The 12,004-nt window shown below is 41.1% G+C and overlaps 1 protein-coding gene across 2 annotated transcripts in view; it reads right to left on the bottom strand.

Moving 5' to 3' along the window:
* Positions 1 to 12,004, bottom strand: part of LOC128373358 (serine/threonine-protein kinase 32C-like) — an 87,099-nt gene that overhangs the window by 41,081 nt on the left and 34,014 nt on the right. For both annotated transcript variants that reach the window (XM_053333654.1, XM_053333655.1), the window contains exon 2: positions 7,785 to 7,840. In XM_053333654.1, coding sequence (XP_053189629.1) covers positions 7,785 to 7,840 — 56 coding nt within the window. The remainder of the gene's footprint in view (positions 1 to 7,784; positions 7,841 to 12,004) is intronic.

Here is a 12,004-nt window from a genome sequence, read left to right as displayed (position 1 = left end):
GCATAATATGAATCAGTGAGGGATAAAATTGACCATTACAATGATTGACATCCTGCTCAATTACCTCGATCCTGCTCTTGTTAACTTGAGGGATTTGACATTGTATTTTCAACCCTGTGTGTGACAGCTCGCAGCTCTGTTCCAAGGTTTGGTTCTCTGAGCTGGGAGAATGTCAGTCGGTTTACATTCATATCCCCGGGGGACCACCCTCAACACTGACAATAGTGAAAGCACTTTGACGTTCACAATTGATTGTTTGCTAAGCCCCGCTCTCCTGTATTACTGTTGCAATGTCTGTCAAGCTTTCTGTTCTTGCACAGCAAATATACTCAGTTTACAAAGATAATGATGGTGGACTTACCATCAAACAATATCTCTGATTTCACACAGAGAGACACAGACTGATTTTATCAGTTTTTGTTGTATTTGTTCTTGTAATTCAATAAAGATCCTTTAAAAAAGGCAAACTGTAGCAAAATTGAGCCAATGTTAGCTAGCACCAAGAGTTAGCTTCTAATACGTGACTTTTTAAAGCTGAGATCAAATGAAAAATGTATAATATAGTGTATGCCAAAAGAAAATAAAAAACTATTAATTTCTTTTTATTCTTAGATCAAAATCTAATATCTAATAATCTAATCTTGTTTTGTTCCTGTGAAATAAAATGTGTGTGCTTTCAAAAGCTTGAATCAACCAATTTCAACTAACCAGATCATGACATCCACTCAGCAATCAATCTTCAACTTTTAGAAGATTCATGACATGCCCAATTTTGTTCAAATCAAATTCCTCCCAACGATATGCCCAGCCTGTCTATCCTGTTTCATTTGGAAATATATCACAATACAGAAGTTACTTTCTTACATAGTCCTCTTCATTCCCTGTGGAACATATAATGCTGTGACTAGCTATCTAGCTTCCATCTGGTCCTATCCTGTGCAGCCTGTTGTGCCTCCCCCCAATTTAGATTAGCAGTTATTATTTCCAAGGTCACAGTCCTATGCCAGGTTGGTTTTGGCCTCCCTCGTTTCCTGTTTCCAGGTGGAGTCTATCTCAAGGCTACTTTAGGAATGCGGCCCTGGTCCATTCTGAGGACATGACCGAGACATTGGAGCCACAGATGTTTAATTTCCAGCACCACGCTGTGACAGTTTGTGTTTTTGTACAAGTCCTCACTGAAGATCTTTCCTGGGCTAAAAGATGCAACATATCTTCCAGAGACATGCATTGATCTTTTTTATATCCCTCTCAACCAGTCTCCAGCATTCTGAGCTGTACAGCAGAACTCATTTAACAATGCTGTTATACAGTCAGATCTTGGTTTTTAGGCTGTACTGCTTTGAACTCTAGATGGTTTGAAGGCTTGCAACTGATACTTCTGAAATGCTGTTTTGTTTGGACTTTCATTTCAACTACTAAAATGAGGACATCAAGTGTATACTTAGGGGGTCTTAAGTATGCATTTGATGCCTAACATATACTGTATGATATATTGCTAAAAGGCTGAGAACAGCATGTACCAGGCAAAAAGTCAGCTTCCTCCCTAATTGATAGTCCTCATGAGAGACATGGAAGTAGCCTTATAATAAAAACAAAATAGTTGTTCTTGTATTCATGAGTACAGAGCTTACTATCATTACTACTAGCTTACTACTATCATTAATATGATAAGTAAAAATGTCAGATTAGCCTGTTATTTCTTTCAACATAACCCTGTTTGGCTATTAAGCATAACTTTATACATTATAAAAGACAACATTATGAGAGAAAAGGTTATTAGGATAGGTATGAACTAATGTATTAACAAATAAACACCATTTCGGGTAATGTTTGCTGTCGTTAATGGAGAGTAAACTTCCCCAATATCAATACAGAGCATGACAGAGATGCTAAAATTAAGTGCTAACTCATAAACTGACACTGATAACTCTGGTAGCATCTAGGACTAGCTTCCACACAGAGAGGAAGTGCTACACGGTGGATGTGTTGGTAGTAAACTGGGTTAAAACTATCACTTGTAACCCTACAAGCTAATATAGTTAGTTTATGAGGTACTACGCAAACTTGCAAGTAGCTTAAGTCTCACTCACTACTGTGGGTATTAAGCTAGTTGACCAGATATGAATGCTGATGTTAATGCTAATGCTAATGAATGCAGTTTACATTAAACTCTGGAGAATTGCAGTCAATTGGTTCTCATGTAAGCTTTTATTCAGATTTCATATAGATTAAAGTATCAATACATCTGTTCAGGATTCATGACTGTATGACTGCTTTTATGATCAACACTGATACCACTGTAATGATATCAGTGTAAATCATCTTCAAAGGCAAAGTATGTGATCGACTATCCTAACATCCAGCTTAGAGCAGCTGCATTGATGATGAAAGGACACTGAATGTGTGGTTGATGGAATTCTTATCTTCACTTTTACTAAATGAGTCATTTTCATCATAGTCCTGTATCAGATTTTAACTAAGAAAATATCACCTCATCTCAAGAACAAAAAATGAAATGCTGGCTCTCGTTACAGTTCTGCAAATTATTCTCTGTGGAGCTGCTCAGATATGAAAAATGTGGAGGTGGAACAAAACTCTTTCTCCAGCTCTTTCTCACTGAGCTAAATAATAACACGGTTTGTGTGAATGCTGAAATTCTGCAGTATTTTCAGGATGGGTTAGGGTTAGGGTTAGGCTAATTATTTCCAGAAATTCTTAAACACTGATATTGATACATAGCTGATTCATGTGTGTAATTATAGTCTATGTGTGAAGGTATGTTTCGACATATTTGAATGATGATAGAATAAGATGGTGAAATGTTTTAGAAGTCATGACAGTTTTCTGGCTCCCATCATTGCTCCCATCGTTTCCCAACCATGTATATTATATTTTGTTGGCAGGAATGTTGACAGGAACGCCTCCAAATGGCCTATTTCCTCTGGATTCTAAATCTATCCAGACATTTTATTATAAATACATTTGAAAAACAAAATAAGTGAACATGGGGCATTTCAGGATGTCTGAATTCTCTGGGTGTTGTGTTCAAACAGCTTTTTGAGTCCTCAAGCTATTTTATCCATATGGCTCTGCTTTTTTTTTTTAGAGCTTTATACTGTAAGACCTATAGGAGGAGTACTGTAATGGAAGATTGTACGTTTCTAGGTTAACAGGTTGCCGAGGGCTACCGCTGAGGCCGGGCTGTGCTTGCAAAGCTGTACTCTGCAAAAAACCGACCCTTGTCCGAGCCTTTCGACACCTGCAGCTGGAAGGTAAAAAAAAAAAAAGTGGGAGAAGTCCTTATGAGTGAGTGTTTAGAGGTGGGAGGACTCTCTGTGTGCTGCCCAGGAGCCCTGCAGGGCTAACCGAGAGAGAGAAAACGCTAACAAAGGCTTCATCATCTCCTGACCTTTCCGCAGACACCCGGTACCATCCCTGATATGATGAGGGTGCCACAGCCTCTGTCGCTGTCCTTTTCACCCCTCTGTGCATCATCTCCTTCTCTCCTCCACACCCACCTACTTCCTGTGCCCGTGCTCTGATGGCCTGTCTCACCGCTTCCATCACACTGGGTTCTAATGAGGGTTCATTCCCACTGAAGTGTGTGGACTGTAGAGAGGAAGGGGATGCGGGAAACCACCAGCTGAGCTCCTGCGCTACCTCTGACCTCCCTCGGCGCTCTCCTCCCGCTGTTTAGATGTTTACCTGTCCGTCTGACTGTTGGCATTAAGGAGCTGTCGCTAAACTGCTGTCACTGCCAATGACTGTCACGTCTCCCTCGAGTGTCAATTCCCCCGCTAAAGCTCTCCCTGGTACGGGCCTTAATGAGCGCTGCGGCACAAACGGCTGTCTTCAATACGGCCTGAGCTGTGGGGATGAAGGGATGCAGGGGATGCACATGAGTAAAAGAGAAGAGGATGAGGAACAAGTGAAGGAGAGAGAGAGAGAGAGGCAGCAACAGGGGATCAGGCAATTATCCTTCCTCTGGTGCCGCGTATGGCCCATCCAGCCCCGGTAGCAGGCGTGTTACAAATGAGCTATATGGGCCGCTGCTGTGGAAATAATCACACCTAGCAGACATCATCTCTTCACCCCAACCGGTAGAGGACAGATGCTCCGAAAAACATGAGAGGAAGAAGTGAAGAGAGACTGCGCTCAGAGAGGGAATTCAAACAATATCAATGCCATTCTTTTTCTCTTTTTACTTATACTATATTGCTTTGCCAACACAGCTTTTCTTTACTGTATTGCCCATAAAACACACTTGAATTGAATTGTGAGAGGAACAGAAGGGGATAAAGAGAAATAATAGTAGGTGTAAAAAGAGGGAAGAAAGGGAGAGAAAGACCTGTGCAGATACATCAAAATAAGAGAAAAAGGATGAATGATTTCACCAGAACATTGAGAAGAATGTGTGAGATTTTATAGCTGAGAGGAAACGCTGCAAATTGTGCCGTGATTTGCCTATTCCGGATAAAATTTTGGATATCTTAGGCACAAAACCCTCAATTCGGTTCAAAATCTGTGCTTGTGCTCGTCACAACAGGCACAATTCATTAGAGCCAAAAACAAGAGGCCCTTAGAGATGAGTCTAACACGGGGAATTGTAGCACAATGATGCAAATGTGAGCAAGCAGAGACATGTCACAAACAAGCATTATCCATCTGCACCCCTGTCATGCTTTTTGAAAATGTATCAAGACAATTAAGTCATTTTGGCTCAACTGCAGAGAACAAACCAGGTCCCCGAAATCAATTCTGGACCCGACCTGATCCGCTGATATAAAACCTGACTCATGCTCGTTCTTGTTTATTAGTCTATTAAGGCTTAAATGAGGCTTTTAGAGTACAGAGGAGGAGCAGAGGCAGAGATTAATCTACTAATGAGCCTATATTTATGGTTTGCACATCTATAACTATGACGGAGTCGCTTTGCCAGCAGCTGCAGGTGTATTCTGTTATTTCATGGAACACCATGTCCAAACAGCATGTTGCATCGTGTGGCATCAGAAGCTTTCTGTCCGCGCCAAGTCTGTTAAAAATGCAAATCAAACCGCGTACCCGCATCAGCTGCGTGCTTGGGTTTGGACCGAAGTCGGAAGCACTCAAGTAAAAGCTGGTCGAGTGCTTGATATCTTTTTAAAGTAGAAAACACAGCTGGCTGCTACTTTGTTTAGGTTTTCGTGGTGAAATGATGTGAAATAATCAGTTCCTCGACTTTAACACCATGTTTTACAGTGCTTTGGACTCAAGTGATCTGGCAAAAGTTCAGGTCAAAAACAAAGAAATCAAACTGATTTTGTCACTGATGGTCACACACACTGCTTTCACATAGGGGACAGGGTAATTCTTTCTCCATGTGGGTCATGCAGAAATCACATTGTAAAAATTTCGTTGTAAATTTCTCACATCGTCAGAATTTTAGACACAGGCTTTAATTCGGCCGTGGGTGGAATGCACCACAGGATTAGCTCAGCATAGCATGCACGCCCCCGCGTTAATACGACAGCAGAAAAAAACTAAACAATTCCAAGATTTTTTTTTTTTTGACATTCTTGTAGTCTGCACAGGCTTTAAGACGGGGGTAGACGTAGAAAGAAGCTTTTTGTGTTGACAGCGTGACAAGCGAGGAAGATTGGTAGAAAGAGACACCTGCCTTAAGACTGCATGTAAATTTAAAAAAAAAGAAGAGGTAGAAAGAAAGAAGACAGACGGAGAGATGAAGAGCGGAGTGGAGCTGCTGTCAGTCGTGCTTGTAGACAGCAGTTTTTGGAGGGGAGGGGGCGGCTTCCCCGTTCTCAGTTCCGAAGTGCTACCTGGCAGCCTCCTGCTGCGTGAGAGTGAGCGCCACGACATGTATTCTCGCTGCCATGAATGTCACGCACACACAAACACACACACACACAAACACACACACACACACTTACAGTACTGCACAACAACAAAGAACCCATTTTCACTTACACAAGCTGGAGTTTACAGATCCTGTTTCACAGTCCTACAGTGTGAGGTAAACATCTCCCTCATCATGCACACAACTCACTCTTTATGATTTGGCTTTTAAAGTGGTTCACACGGTATCAATGATTGTTACCATCATTGCATAAATAATAGTAGAATATTAATTACTGTTATTTATAATGCAAAAAAATGTGTCTTATTTTGTAATGAATTAACATCTTAATCCAATTACATTTTCCACTCACACACACATACACTAACCCAGGTCTTAGTATGTGTGTGTGTGTGTGTGTGTGTGTGTGTGTGTGTGTGTGTGTGTGTGTGTGTGTGTGAGAAGCTGTTAAGTATTCAGAAACAGCAGCAACACAGCGCGAGGCCACACCGGGCAAAACACACACAGACAAGATGACCTCCAACAAAAGGACAAACTTTATCTGGATGTCTCTGTGAGCATCTGTCCGACTGTCTGAGTGTATTTTGTCTGTGTGTGCGTGTGTGTGTGTGTGTGTGACTGTGCTGCAGATATTGCGTAACTATGAATCTGGATCCCTTAGACAAGAACCACATGTATTCTGCCTTCCTCTTGGATGAAGCGGCTGGTTTCTCTTCTTTTCTGATGCTTTAGCCAGAGCGCTGACCCAAGGAGAAGGACGAAAAGATATTTAAACTTTACTGTCACATCCATTTCTTGCTTATTCTTACTTTAAGCCGTTTTCCATCTTTATGTTTGAATTTCAAAAACCCAAAAACATGAATGACTTTAGTGACATGTTGGCGTCTACTGCCAATAAACTGGGACTGTAGTAAATAAAGTATCCAATGCGCCAAAACCTTTGAGCTGCCCTGCTTGGGTCTCTGTAGCGAGGCCTGCTTGTAGTGAGTGTATTTCCTGGCTTAGTGCAGATTCCCTTCAAGTGAAGTGACAGCAGCTTGAGGGAACAAAGCAATAAGTAAAATTAACATAAATTCACATGGTAATGTATTCAGCATTGGGCAATGACTTTCCATGTTCAAAAAAATAAAAAAGAAGATTTTTTTGAGGAGAGCAAAGCAGAAAGAATTTGCAAAGGCGTGCACAGACACCAGTATAATGAACAAATATTAGCCGTGATATTTGGGATTCAAAATGAAGATAAACTATTCCAATCTCTTGAGCCCGATTGTGCGTCCCCACACACACACACACACACACACACACACACACACACACACACTCACACACACACATGGGTCTCGCCTCGGAATTCATTACGGAAGTCTCACGGAGCCATTCAACAGGAACACCAAACAATTCTTAAACTAACAAATGGCCTGTGAGTTCATCCAAAATGTCTGTTTTATCAGCAATAGCCAGTGATGATATTGGCACCTGAGAAAAGGTTAAAAAAGATAGGCTGTAATTTGGTTTCACAATACACAGCACGCACACACACACACACACACACACACACACACACACACACGCTAAGTTTTCCATTAGCTCTGTTCAGCACAACCACTGAGCATCACGACAAATGCAGCCACACCATTTCTGCTCTATAATTAAACGGAGACGTTGGGTCAAAACTCCCAACAGGTTGACTAACAGGAGATGAAAAGTAAATTGGCTCTCCTCTAACTGACTTTACAGAAGGAATTACATAAGCTGTATTTATTACCATTACCAAAATAGAAAAATTATTTGTCTTTTAAGCAGCATAATATGATGGGGAGCTACTGTGTAATCTCTCCTCTGATTCTTTAGCAGAGATAATGACTGTGCTGGGTAATTGAAGGTGCAGAACACAAGCGCCCGTCTGCATGAAAAATGGAGGTTGCGTTACCTTTCCGAAGCTTCCCTTCCCGATGGCCCGCAATATCTGGAAGTGGTCAAAGTTCACTGTGAAGAAAAAAAAAGAGAGAGAGAAGAGAAAGAATGTGTTAGCAGGAGTTCAGCTGCTTTTCATGATACAGTGCAGTCACATAGTGTTACAACAGTGATATAAGTGCTGTTGCTTTAGCTGTGCAGCACATTTAAACTGAAATGAAACAATGGCTCTGAAGTGCTGACTTGAAGCATTCATTTGAAGGTGTTTACAAAGTGTAAGAAATCCATTTTTATACACACTGCCTCATTTTATGGGACAGAACTTAACATGATGTCATTACTATTAACAGTTCATAGCCAATCTAAATCCCTGCAATCAATAAATCGTTAAAGTTTATCACCCACAGACATCAGCAGGCGATTAAATGTGATGCTCTGATGCCAGACCTGTGCTAAAGCCTTTTCACTTTTTGGTGTGGTGAGTGCTATGTTTATAACATTATACAGTATATGGTTAAAAAGGTCCTTGCTTACTACGTCTGTAACTTATAAGTAAAACTAACTCACTAACTTTAGTAGGTACACCTGTGCAATATTATGCAATCCAATACAATAGCTCTGCTTTAAATTCTACATTTATGAAGCTTATACATTTATAGTTTTTGTTGATATGGTCAGGAAGGTGATAATTCTACTTTATGTTTATTATTGAGGTCATAGTGGGTGATGGTGATGTACTATGGTTGTCCTAATATTTTGTCCACTTCATTACCATACATGAGGGAGGCAAAATATTAGGAACACCAGTCAATAGAACCCAAGCCAGTACGCCACCACCACTTAATATAACCTTAGTAATAAACATACAGTAAAATGATCATGTTTTGACAATGTCAACAAAAAATGAAAATGTATAAACTTCAAAAAAATAGAATTTATGGCAGAATTGTTGTATTGGATTGAATTAGATTGCACAGGTGTACCTAATGAAGTGGTTGATGGCTGTATATTCTGTTCATGGCTTGCCAACTTACTGTGTGCATTTATGTAAATTATGCTAATGATCAAAAATTGATTTGCAAAAAGTACAGGCAGTTAGGAGAGTTTGTTGAATCTGACTTGAATTACTCATATGAGCAAACTTCAGAAAAAAAGTGAGTTTTTTAGCATAAGAATACAAAAATGTTGTTTGAGGCAAAGTCGTGCTACGTCGTCCTAAAGTAAAAGGGCAATGAGTTCTTCACTGTTCATCCACTATGGAGGCGAACACTTTAACCTAATAGTCATTGTTTCATTTCAAATCCAATGTGCTGGAGGATCACAACCATCAAAAGCACATTACTGTCCTAATGCTTTGTGACTGCACTGTACAGGACATTGGGTTGCTAGAATCAAGACAACAAAGAGGATATTTTCCACTAAACTGGAACAAAGTGTGGAACATTGAAAATCAGAGCACAACATGAAAACATGAAACATGTACGATATGAACAGTTACAACAAATAATTATATTCTGCAAAGCTTCTGATTATGCCTTTTATGTCGTTCAATTCATATGTCTACTGAGGCATGGTCTGCAAAAGTTTCTCCATTCTGTCTTATCATGAGAATGAGAATGAGTCATGAATGATTCACAGCGTGGCAAATGAATAAATTTGCTTTGGATTTATCGCAGAAAACCGCAGAAATTGAACACAGCCACAACAATTATCATCATCACCATCAAATGTTACGTGCTTAAAATGGTGCAAATAAACAAGAATTAAAAAAGCCCCTCCTCTCTACATGAAAACTTTTAATAAGGATTTCTGGCTTATTTGGTTGGAACATCAGAGAGACTCTAATTTCAGAAAGAAAGAAAAGAAGAAAAAAAAACCACTCAGCACTGCAATTATTCATCTTATTTTATTTTATCAATATGTGTAATGGCATAGTTAAATGTTCTGGCTCATTGCCTTCAGTGGGTGTGTGTTCTGCTGAGTAATTGAACTGTCCTGTGTGTGGTACAGATTTTAAAATACGACCTGAAAGTGAAATGGGCCCTGGTTGAATGGGAGGGATGAGAAACAGCTTTTAAGCCTTGTAATGACAAATTACTCTCTAGTGAACAAAAAGAAGAAGAAAAAAAAAGACCAAACAAGCAGCGATGATCGGGCCCAAGCTCCCCCACGAACCGCCCCGTACGCGCATGTCGGTGCGTGCTGCAGTTACACGGCAGACACAGCGGGCACGTAGACGTCTTGGCACCCGGGCTCGTATTGAACGTTGTGTGATGGGGCTAAGTCATATTGAATGTGTCCACTAGGTGGCGCTAGAGATCACCCACCAATTATATGTCATGTTGCACTGTGTGATGTGGAGAACACATCCTGTAAATTTCATGTAAATCAGACAATGTTTGTCATATGAGGCTGACTTCCTGTGTCCAGTAGGTGGCGCTGTGTATATGAAGCAGTATTGATGCATAGATGTGTTCACGGCGGGACCCTCTACATGCGTGATGAATTTGGTGTAGGTGGGACAATGTCTGTAGGAGTTATAACGACTAACTGCTTTATGGCGAAGCATCGAAATTGTTTGCACAGCCACGCCCAACAGGAATAAGTCATAAAAAAGCTTTTGATAACTTGTCATCTCCAATGTCTCAAGATGATTGTGTGTTAATTTGAAGTGGATGGGATGGAATCTCTAGGACTAGTTTGTTCAAATATGAGGCCTGGAAATGACCAAAAAAGTCACCACAATTGAGCATTTTTCCCAAGATGGCCGACTTCCTGTTGGACTTAAGGTATGGGTCCAAATGGCGTTTTTGTGCGTCTGGAGATGATACATAAACTTACCGAGTTTCATTCTTCTATGTCAATCGGGAAGGCTGAGGTTCAATTTTGAAATATTCAAGGGGGCGCTGTTGAGCCGTTTAGCCACGCCCATCCCATTGAAGTATATAGGATGTTTAATGAACCCACTCCAGACGTGTGTGTTGAGTTTCGTTACCGTGGAGGCATCCTTTGCACCTGAAAACTGTAATCGTATTTTCATGGCGTTGAATGTGTTGCCATGGCAACGGTATTTGATGATGGGTCATGAGTTGCAGAATGTAGCATCACCAAGGTCTTATGTCTCAGCTGAGTTAATTTCAGGTACAAATACTTAAGATTATGGGAGTAATCAGTGAACGACTGAAGCAAGTGACTTCCTGTTGCCAGTAGGTGGCGCTATGACTGTCACTAAATATGAAACTGTACATGTGTTCAGACCGGGACACTGAACAAGCATATTAAATTTGGAAAAGCTGAGACCATGTGGAGTCAAGTTATGAGGGTTTGAAATTTCATGGCGAAGGATCGAATGGTGAAGGAAATTGTTGGCGCCGCCACGGCCAAACCGGATCCCTAATCAGAAAGTTTTTGATAACTTTTCATCTCCAATGTCTCAAGATGTTTCTGAGTGAATTTGAAGTCGGTCAGATTAAATCTCTAGGAGGAGTTCGCTCAAATGCGATGCGTGGAAATCGCCGAAATCGCGGCAAAAACGCAGATTCGATACAAAATGGCCGACTTCCTGTAGGAGTGAGGGTATGGGTCCAAGAGACTTTTTTGTGCGTCTTTACACGATACATATGTGTACTGACTTTCGTTTGTCTACGACAATCTCAGGGGTGGGGCTCGCTTTTCTTAATTTTCTAGGGGGCGCTACAGAGCCATTTTGCCACGCCCATTTATGCAAACCATAAAATATCAAATTTTTCGCCGGGTCGGACATGATTGCACATTTTGGTGACTTTTGGGGCACGTTCAGGGGGGCAAAAAGGCGTTTACTTTATAGGAACGATAATAATAATTAAAACTGCAAGCAGTGATGAACGGGCCCTCGCGCCCCCATGCACCGCCCCGTACTCGCATGTCGGTGCGTGCTGCAGTCACACGGCAGACACAGCGGGCACGTAGACGTCTTGGCACCTGGGCTTGTAATGAACGTAGTGTGATGGGGCTAAGTCACATTGCATGTGTCCACTAGGTGGCGCTAGAGATCACCCACCAATGACATGTCATGTTGCAGTGTGTGCTGTGGAGAACACATCCTGTAAATTTCATGTAAATCGGATAATGTTTGTCATATGAGGCTGACTTCCTGTGTCCAGTAGGTGGCGCTGTGTATTTGACGCAGTATTGATGCATAGATGTGTTCAGGGCGGGACCCTCTACATGCGTGATCAATTTGGTGTAGACAGGACC

Source organism: Scomber japonicus, chromosome 14, assembly GCF_027409825.1.
Source record: "Scomber japonicus isolate fScoJap1 chromosome 14, fScoJap1.pri, whole genome shotgun sequence".
Taxonomy (NCBI): Eukaryota; Metazoa; Chordata; class Actinopteri; order Scombriformes; family Scombridae; genus Scomber; species Scomber japonicus.
Note: the sequence above shows the minus strand (reverse complement) of the source record. Positions and strands in the feature narration are given on the sequence as shown.